The sequence below is a fragment of the Rutidosis leptorrhynchoides genome, chromosome 3 (genome assembly GCF_046630445.1).
Source record: "Rutidosis leptorrhynchoides isolate AG116_Rl617_1_P2 chromosome 3, CSIRO_AGI_Rlap_v1, whole genome shotgun sequence".
NCBI classification, from domain to species: Eukaryota; Viridiplantae; Streptophyta; class Magnoliopsida; order Asterales; family Asteraceae; genus Rutidosis; species Rutidosis leptorrhynchoides.
In genome coordinates this window covers 559,021,812-559,033,275 of record NC_092335.1, presented here as the reverse complement: position 1 = coordinate 559,033,275, position 11,464 = coordinate 559,021,812, and the positions used below count along the sequence as shown (strand labels likewise).

Sequence of the window (11,464 nt, the reverse complement as noted above, 5' to 3'; positions counted from 1 at the left end):
GCAATACGGGCAGTTTTTAGGGTATCCATCTTTTGTTACAACTTTGGGCGATTTCCAGGCGATTTTAGGGGTTCCAAACTCATTCTTTCACCACCTTTAAGGGATTGGATCACCAAGATAAAGAGTGGAGCAAGTATTGGTCATTGGTACATTAGTTTCTTTAATCTTTGTGAAATTATAATGGATTCTTTTGCTATCTATTGTTTGATTATTGTTTCCATGAACACGTCAGGCTAAATTCCCTAGTATTTACTCATATGATTAGTTTTTGACTATGGATTGTTTTTATTTTTTTAGATTTTAATGTTTTAATGATTTGGTATTATTAAGTTTAGTCAAAGAACCTTTGTTATGCATTCTTTCTACCTTAATTCAATTATACATGTTATCAACTAGTTATTGTGAGATAAATACTGATAGATAATATGTACTTCAACACTTTAAGTGATCTAGACGTATAGGTATTTAATTTCAAGTGATTAAATTTAGTGTTTAAGAGGTAATTGAATGGTAGCTTGATGATCATATAGATAGCATTGTATATGTATATTTTAATTGCTAAAGGCTAAAAACATAAGTTACGCGAAGTATATTTAAAGGACTTGGCATATCCGCTAAAAGTTAAGATAGCGGATAATATGGCGAATTAATAAAAGGCTGCGGATATTTTCGCTAAATTAATGCGGATGATTAGACAATCCGCATACCGCGAATATTCTGGAAAACTATAAATAGAGAGCTTGGCCTCTCATTTATAGGTTGTTGATTCTATGCCATTTACCCAGACCTTTGTAATTTTCACTTGTGACTTTGCCCAAGGAACTTTTACATTGTGTTAAGGTGAATCATGCTAATTAACAATCAAGACCAGGCCGGGGTGGTTGATCACTTGATTGATAAAGTGAAAGACGATCATCAGGGCCCAAAACAATCATCAAACATCTCATTCCACCATCTTAATCTGTGACAATCGCTCCAAATCCATATGGACGAACACGTCATTCATCGATTTCATTGCGAGGTATTTGACCTCTATATGATACGTTTTGTAAACATTGCATTCTTTTAAAAAGGCACACCATAAATGAATATTTAAATCAAAGGTTTTCGACATCTGATGATTTCTACATATAGACAATCACCTTAAATAATAGTTTACAATAGTACTTCAATTGACAATGCAGTCAAAATAAGATACATGGTGATGATTTGGTGAATGCAACGTTTCCTTGATAAATATGCCATGTGAGACTCCATGCACATAGCTTGTCTAACATATAAGCAAACAGCGAAAGACTTCTAGGAACCTGAGAATAAACATGTTTAAAAGTGTCAACACAAAGGTTGGTGAGTTCATAGTTTTAATGTTTCGCATAATCTGTATATAAAGGTGGATCACAAGATTTCAGTTATTTCATCCAGAAACATTTTTCAAAATATTCTACGAAATTGAGCACCCTGGTAACTAAACTTAACGTATATATAATTTGTACCCTTTGTATAATCATCTTAATAATACACGCAAACCAACGTGTACGCTTCTCAAATAGCATACGTTCGTTAAAAGTCTAGCGCTCTAGCTCGGACGGGAATATCAAGCCCTATGGATCCATATATAACTACTCGCGCCCACCAGTTCTTATAACTGGAAGTTACTAGTTACCAAAGCTAAGGGATTTTCGATTCAAACTCGGTGTAAAATTTAGTATGTACTTGTGTCCATTGCGTTTAAAATAAAGTGCATGTATTCTAAGCCCAAAAATATAGATTGCAAAAGCAATTAAAAAGGGAGCAAATGAAACTCACTTTAGCAGCATATAAAGTCGTTCACCAAAATGTGACCGAAACTCAGATTACCAAATAACCGTAGATCTCAACCTAGAGAACATATGTTGGTCAATAAATGTTTATCAAGCTAGGTCAGGTCATAGTGTATCACAATCCTAATGCTCGAGATCGACATACAAAAGTTATCCAAAGTCGTTTCAAAAAGTCAATTTTGACAATAGTTCAACAAAACGAGACGTACCTTATATAAGGATTCATTTACTCGATTGATAATATTCAAAAATCCAATTTATCAATCTTACAAACAATTTGTTTAAATATTAATTGCAGATTCAAAAGCAATTCCAATTAACGTTAATTATAATTCAGTTGATCATATCTTTTAATCCGTTCATCGAAACTATTCGATATCTAAATGAAAAGTTATTGATTTTTCGCCAGCTTTCCAAAAATATTTATATCATATACCTTTTACCAGTAATATATGTATTTAATTCGTGATCTATTAAAAACTGTTTAACGGCAAAATTTAGCATACACGTATGTATAAATATATATACTCGAGCACTAGACATTGATACACAATTAATATATAAAAGATAAAATATAAGTGCTTACGTATCAATATTGAGATTCAATATTGTAGGAAAGTACGTAGACGTAACGGAGATGATAAACACTAGGTTTGATTCATAAATATACCCCCGAACATTACCCATAATTTCCTTAGCGCTATTCCGCTTGAAAACCCATTTTGAAAGTGACACGCTCAAGACCTCGTCGTAGTATTTTATGTATAATATTAATACTAATAATAATAATAATAAGATTAATAATAATATTAATATTAATAATAATAATAATAATAATAATAATAATAATAATAATAATATAAATACAATAAATAAATACGGAGTAATATAGATATTAATATGTGTGTGTGTTGAGCAAACTGGCCAATTTATATAATGTTTCTGAATTCTGACCGTCATGCGATCGCATGGGTTTTATGCCTATTTCTTATGTGGTCGCATGGCCCCAAAATCCAGCTCACAATTTTTTTGTTTTCTTGTTTGTCGACATATTATATATATATATATATATATATATATATATATATATATATATATATATATATATATATATATATATATATATATATATATATATATATATATATATAATTTATATTAATTATATATATATATTATATTATATTCATGTACATAGTTGACTTGTAATTTTAGGTCCGTTGACTCGTACGTTGATACTCGACTCGTGTACCACTTTCGGTTTTTCGAACACACTTTCGTACGTTTAGAAAACTAGCCTTTTACGTTACGCGACGTGTACCCTTATTAATAATTTGACTTACTCATCAATAAATTACCTTATAAAAAATGTAACTTATAAAATTGAGCGTTGTGGTCATTTGCTTCTATAAATCCGTGACTCGTTGTTTATCAAAATATATTATTTTAAATCGGGACATTTTTTTTTGACTAAGTTAATATTATATTTTTGTATATATATATATATATATATATATATATATATATATATATATATATATATATATATATATATACGTATATTTTCCAATCCAATTATAATGGTTCGTGAATCGTCAGGGTTTGGTCAAGGTTAAATGAATGTATGAATACAGTTTACACTTCTTGAGATTCAACTTAACAAACTTTGGTTATCGTTTCGGAATAATATAAAGATAAAGTTTAAATTTGGTTAGAAATTTCCGGGTTGTCACAGTACCTACCCGTTAAAGAAATTTCGTCCCGAAATTTGATTGAGATGGTCATTGTTGACAATAAATACGTTTTCATGATCCATGCGAGCTGAAAATTAAAGTTTTATCATCAGCAAGTAATATAGATAAAACAATTTGGTTACGCGAAGAGTATAAATGAAGTTATCACAAAGGAGTGAAATGAGTAGGTAAAGTTCCGTCATATATTTTTACGTAGATAGGTTGATTTTCAGAGTTCAAGAGATTTGGAGAAGGTCATAGTAATAAGATTTGATTCTTCGGAAATCAAGGAAATTAGGATCCGCTTTAAATGCGATCATCTGTTTTGATTACTCTGTCGAATATTTCACTATAAATCCACCCCCTTCGTTTCCTTACTTTTACCATTCCTATACTCAATTCCCAAATTCAAAAGATTGTGAAAATGCTTAATCCAGTTCTGATCCTTGTCCTTATCCTTACTATCGCAACAATTATTCTCCTTTTCCAACTTCCGCCAGAGGAATCTGCTTACTTCTACTTTGCCCTTGGGGTTATAGTACTTTTAATTCTCCCGTGTCTTTATATTGCGATAAACATTGATATACACGGTTTGTAATTTATGTGTTGTTATCGGGTTTTATATCTCCCCTTATATTTCAATGTCCCTACTTATGTCTTCTATAATCATTGTCATCCACAGTTAATACTCCCTCCTATTTGCTGCGATTTATACTCCAATTTCTATTTCAGAGCTTTGTCCCTTCGTTTCTTCTTCTTGTGATTAGGCATCTCTTGTAATGGTCCAGAATTCGCATATATAAATTTTGGAATGAACATTGTTAATGTTCTAGGAAGGAAATGATAATGGCACGGTCTTAATTTGTCAAATTACCAGAATTCAATGGAAAAGATAGTACTATCAAGAAATTATGTTCTTGATACGTTTGGAGATAAGGAAGAATGTAAGAGTCGTGTAACATGACACATGATGACGATATGGTCTGTGAATCGTCATGTTCCATTAGAAACTCAGCATGACTTACTGTAATATAATCACGTTGATCAAGTGTCATTATATTATATTAACTCATGCTTCAGTTCCCAACACTACTTCAATAACATTCATAATTTAAGTTCAAACTTTTCAGATTTTAGAAACTAAAACAGTTTCCTTTCTGATGTAACACTGATATCGCGAAGAGATAAATGATTTCAGATAAGAATAGGTATGAAGATATCTCCAGATATATCGAGGATATTTATAATGAAAGATACAATGATATCTTAGAATTTCTAATATCAGAGGATGATGCAGAAAATCTGTCTGTGAAGGTTTAGAATAAGAAGTAAGGTTCTTACTAATGGTTTCAGCAGTCACTGAATCATTTGGATTCTTTAAAGGCAGGTTCAGTCTTTGTTATTTATCCATAGCCTCTTTCATACTTTACTCAATCCGTTTTTCAATTCCAAACCTTCTCTTTTTCTCAGCTTTACCACCATACTATTCTTTATCATCAAACTTTTGACTGTTAAGGTCGTTTACAGTTTTTGCTGCTTCATCGGCATTTTTCCAATTTCAAAGAACTAGTTCATAGTTTGGGATGTTTTTCAGAAACTTCACATTCGAAGTATGTAAGTCTAGAAGATAGATGTTATCTATATATAACTGTTGTCGTAGAAAATGCTGCGAGATTCAAAATACTGATTGCTAATTCCCGGTGGTTGGTATGGCAATTATTGTTACAAGATGTGGATGAGTACATGATAGGGTTTCAATGAGTATAAGGATTTTTTGAAAGGTCAAGGATTAATAAAGTTGTTGGTAAATTTACTGCTAATGTGGTGGAACATGAAAGGTTCCCCAGTAACAAGAACGTATATGTCAAGGTTATAATAAGGTTAATCTGAAAAGTTGAAGTTAACTGGTTGAAAGTGTGGTAAAACTGGATACTTTGAAAAGGGATTGCAATATTATTTTCAGTAATAACAATGCTAAAGGATCTTTCACATTTTTGAAGTCAAAGTATAGCTTTGAAAGATGTAGAGATCTAAGAATGATGTCACCCGTTAAATCTTGACTTGGATTCTGATCCGTCAATATCAGAATATGTAATTGAATTTGTATGGAAACGATTGTATATCGCTGTGAGCATAGTTAATAATTTTTTTTTTTGGATCAAAGTTGAAGAATGTACAGTATAACATATTAATTGTGAACTTATATATTTCCCGAGAATTACCTACCCGTTAAAGGTTTCACAAGAAATATTTTGTACAAAAGAATTTTGATTACAGTCTTCATGAAAATATATGTATGTATATTTCTTCAGATGTAATACGGATTCAATGAGTTAATATCATATTAAGCTCATTTGATTTTTGGCTTGACTTAGAAATGATTAATCTCTAAAACATTAAAGATTACATAATCTTTGTGGAGTTTTTCACTAATGAAATCAACACTTCATTATTTATTCTTATTGATATTCCTCGGTGAAGGATGTTGGTGCTCGTGGAATTTTTGTGAACCTTACAAGGCACAGATGATGTTTTCTGGAAAGTTTCGAGTATATCGAAATTGAAAATGTAAAATCAATTATGCAATTGATTAATAGACTTGGTTTATTATGAAATAGAATTCATTGGGTTGAAACAGAGATTGTAGTTAATAATGGTTAAGTTGTTAAGGAAGGATGTACATCATCGCATATTAGTAATATGAACTAACCGAGTAGTACCTACCAGTTAAGATTCACATGTAATAGCTTAGTACGAAAAGATTTATTTTGATTTCAAAATTCATATATATTAAATATACATAAAATTTCTTCAGGGGAAATGAGTTAATACTTCATCGGTTAATGTTGCTGGTATTTCTTGGTAACTACGGTGCGTATGACGTTGAAGCTTGTGGTACAGATTGTGATATTGAAGTGTGAGATGCGGATGTTGTTGTTGGTGGTGGTGATGGTACTGTTGGTGTTGCTGGTGGTGGTACTGTTGCTGCCGGTGCTGCTGCTGGTGCTTGTAACCTTTGCACCACATTCTCCAAAGCCACTACCCGAGCGCGAAGCTCGTTGACTTCTTCTATTACACCGGGATGATTGTTGGTTCGGACGAGCGGATGAATAAGATCCAGAATCTAAGATAGTATATAATCATGACGAGGTACTCTGGAAATGAGAGAGAAAATGGTGCTTCGGATAGGTTCACCTGTAAGTGCTTCAGGTTCTTCGCTAAGAGGGCAATGTGGTGGATGGAAGGGATCACCTTCTTCTTGTCTCCAATGACTAAGTAGGCTACGAACCCATCCCCAATTCATCCAGAATAGATGATGGCTAATTGGTTGATCCATTCCGGTTACACTGTCTTCGGAGTTCAGGTGAATATCCATATCGGAATAGCTGTCGGAGTTTAAGGAATTTGAACTTGATACGTGATCCATCTTGTATAATTAGAGGGATGATTTTTGATATGAAATAGATTATATAATTTAGATTGGTACTCTTCAACACATAATTTACATATGTATATATAATACCAAAATCCCGTAAATTAAGAAATTTTTGGAAGATGTCAGGAAAAGTTTACAGTAACAAATATGCTAAGATATAAATTTTGTCGGTACACTATCTATACAGTAAATGCAGTAAGACGTGTCTAGACTTAGAAATGATAAGCATGTAATTTCTGACAAGAAATGATAAGCAAAAATTGGTAAGAACAAATACGGTCATAGTCCCGACTCACTAATGCATCCTAACAATTACCAGTTAAACACACTAATGCAAATTCTGGTTCCCTATGACCTCAAGTTCTGATACCAACTGTGACAATCGCTCCAAATCCATATGAACGAACACGTCATTCATCGATTTCATTGCGAGGTATTTGACCTCTATATGATACGTTTTGTAAACATTGCATTCTTTTGAAAAGGCACACCATAAATGAATATTTAAATCAAAGGTTTTCGACATCTGATGATTTCTACATATAGACAATCATCGTAAATAATAGTTTATAATAGTACTTCCATTGACAATGCAGTCAAAATAAGATACATGGTGATGATTTGGTGAATGCAACGTTTCCTTGATAAATATGCCATGTAAGACTCCATGCACATAGCTTGTCTAACATATAAGCAAACAGGAGAAGACTTCTAGGAACCTGAGAATAAACATGTTTAAAAGTGTCAACACAAAGGTTGGTGAGTTCATAGTTTTAATGTTTCGCATAATCTGTATATAAAGGTGGATCACAAGATTTCAGTTGTTTCATCCAGAAACGTTTTTCAAAATATTCTACGAAATTGAGCACCCTGGTAACTAAACTTAACGTATATATAATTTTTACCCTTTGTATAATCATCTTAATAATACACGCAAACCAACGTGTATGCTTCTCAAATAGCATACGTCCGTTAAAAGGCTAGTGCTCTAGCTCGGACGGGAATATCAAGCCCTATGGATCCATATATAACTACTCGCGCCCACCAGTTCTTATAACTGGCAGTTACTAGTTACCAAAGCTAAGGGATTTTCGATTCAAACTCGGTGTAGAATTTAGTATGTACTTGTGTCCATTGCGTTTAAAATAAAGTGCATGTATTCTAAGCCCAAAAATATAGATTGCAAAAACAATTAAAAAGGGAGCAAATAAAACTCACTTTAGCAGCATATAAAGTCGTTCACCTAAATGTGACTGAAACTCGGATTACCAAATAACCGTACATCTTAACCTAGAGAACATATGTTGGTCAATAAATGTTTAACAAGCTAGGTCAGGTCATAGTGTATCACAATCCTAATGCTCGAGATCGACATACAAAAGTAATCCAAAGTCGTTTCAAAAAGTCAATTTTGACAATAGTTCAACAAAACGAGACGTACCTTATATAAGGATTCATTTACTCGGTTGGTAATATTCAAAAATCCAATTTATCAATCTTACAATCAATTTGTTTAAATATTAATTGCAGATTCAAAAGCAATTCCAATTAACGTCAATTATAGTTCAGTTGATCATATCTTTTAATCCGTTCATCAAAACTATTCGATATCTAAATGAAAAGTTATTGATTTTTCGCCAGCTTTCCAAAAACATGTATATCATATACCTTTTACCAGTAATATATGTATTTAATTCGTGATCTATTATAAACTGTTTAACGACGAAATTTAGCATACACGTATGTATAAATATATATACTCGAGCACTAGACATGGATACACAATTAATATATAAAAGATAAAATATGAGTGCTTATGTATCGGTATTGAGATTCAATATTGTAGGAAAGTACGTAGACGTAACGGAGATGATAAACACTAGGTTTGATTCATAAATATACCCCCGAACATTACCCATAATTTCCTTAGCTCTATCCAGCTTGAAAACCCATTTTGAAAGTGACACGCTCAAGACCTCGTCGTAATATTTTATGTATAATATTAATACTACTAATAATAATAAGATTAATAATAATAATATTATTAATCTTAATAATAATAATAATAATAATAATAATAATAATAATAATAATAATAATAATAATAATAATAATAATAATAATAATAATATTAATAATAATAATAATAATAATAATAATATTATTATTATTATAAATAAAATAAATAAATACGGAGTAATATAGATATTAATATGTGTGTGTGTTGAGCAAACTGGCCAATTTATAGAATATTTCTGAATTCTGACCGTCATGCGATCGCATGGGTTTTATGCCTATTTCTCATGCGGTCGCATGACCCCAAAATCCAGCTCACAATTTTTTTGTTTTCTTGTTTGTCGACATATTATTATATATATATATATACTATATATATAATTTATATTAATTATATATATATTATATTATATTCATGTACATAGTTGACTTGTAATTTTAGGTTCGTTGACTCGTACGTTGATACTCGACTCGTGTACCACTTTCGGTTTTTCGAACGCACTTTCGTACGTTTAGAAAACTAGCCTTTTACGTTACGCGACGTGTACCCTTATTAATAATTTGACTTACTCATCAATAAATTACCTTATAAAAAATGTAACTTATAAAATTGAGCGTTGTGGTCATTTGCTTCTATAAATTAGTGACTCGTTGTTTATCAAAATATATTATTTTAAATCGGGACGTTTTTTTTACTAAGTTAATATTATATTTTTGTATATATATATATACGTATATTTTCCAATCCAATTATAATGGTTCGTGAATTGTCAGGGTTTGGTCAAGGTTAAATGAATGTATGAATACAGTTTACACTTCTTGAGATTCAACTTAACAAATTTTGCTTATCGTGTCGGAATAATATAAAGATAAAGTTTAAATTTGGTCAGAAATTTCGGGTTGTCACATAATCTCATTGCACCTAATCCTTAATTAAGTATCTTTAATTTAGGATTGATCATTTGGCGCCATCCGTGGGACACGTTCAAAATTAAACTCGAAATTTTTTGTTTTATGCTATCGAACAATAAATTAGCCTGTTTAATTCTAATCGTGTATTGTTTTGATGATTCACATGTGAATACGTCCGAAATTCACGGCAATTTGATTATTCGTGGAAATGGCGAATAATAATGCAAACGTCTGTGATACCGCTATCACTATACAAGCAAATGCTCAAAAGAGGGGAAGAAAGCGAAAATCGGCAAAAATGCTTCAGAAATGGCAGTTCGCGCCAATAAGTTTTCCCAAAATGCAAAGCGAAGATTTCTCTGAGATGCCGATAGTAATATCATGCAAAATCACGCAGATTGAAATCACAATTATGAAAGTTCATGTCGATAATGGCAGTAGTTTTGACATTGTTTATGAGCAATGTTTTGTTCAATTGCCGGAGAGTATTAGGGAAAACTTAAAACCTACTGCAGCCTCGCTAACCGGTTTTGCGGGAGAATCTTCTTGGCCTATAGGGCTATTGTCTTTAAATATTGAGCTTTTTGATGAAAATGATGCTAATTTAGTGCGCCAAGCACAACTAAATTTCTATGTTATGCGGACTTCTTCTCGCTACAACATGTTATTGGGCATATCTGCGTTGGGTAAATTCGGAATTGTTCCATCTATTATTCAAGGCATGATTAAATTTACAACGCGTAAAGGTGTTGCAACGATAAGTTCGGCGAGTTTCATCCCTATTTGTGCGGCGGTTAATATGAAAAGTGCAGTTAAAGAATGCACTGATGCTGCGGATAATATGGTAGTGGTTAATCTTGAGTATCCTAATCAAAAAATTAAAGTTAGCCTTAATATTAGTGCAGATACAAAAAAGCAGATTGTGCAGTTACTCATGGAGTACATGGATGTTTTTGCTTGGTGTGAGAATGATATGACTGGCATTCCGCATCATATTGCGGAACACAAGCTCAATGTCAATCCTGCCTTAAAGCTTGTAGTCCAGAAGCGCAGGGTTATGGCCCCAGATCGCACTAAATGGCTATGTGAAGAGGTAACAAAGCTGGTGGCCGCAGGTATCTTACGCGAAGTTCAATATCAATCATGGATTGTGAACCCAGTTTTGGTGAAAAAGCCTGTTGGCTCATGGAGAATGTGCATTGATTTCAAAGACCTGAATAAAGCATGCCCTAAAGATAATTATCCACTTCCAGAAATTGATTTAAAAGTGGAATCATTGCATGCCTTTGCGTACAAATGTTTTTAAGATGTCGCGAGGGGATATCATCAGATTCCAATGGCTAGGGAAGATGCAGATAAAGCCGCTTTCCATATAGGCAAGGGTATATTTTCTTCTATAATGATTCCTTTTGGTTTAATCAATGCGGGTGCAACATACCAACGGCTAATTGACAGTGCGTTTGAAACTCAAATTGGGCGCAACCTCGAGGCTTATGCGGATGATTAATAATTAAAAGCACAACGCAAGCGCGCATTTTAGACGATAT

The 11,464-nt window shown here is 32.4% G+C and overlaps 1 protein-coding gene across 1 annotated transcript; it reads left to right on the top strand.

Moving 5' to 3' along the window:
* The first annotated feature begins 10,125 nt into the window (after positions 1 to 10,125).
* LOC139902056 (uncharacterized) lies at positions 10,126 to 11,223 on the top strand. The gene has a single exon (XM_071884713.1). It carries the CDS (start codon positions 10,126 to 10,128, stop codon positions 11,221 to 11,223), a length of 1,098 nt encoding a protein of 365 aa, XP_071740814.1.
* Positions 11,224 to 11,464: the final 241 nt, after the last annotated feature.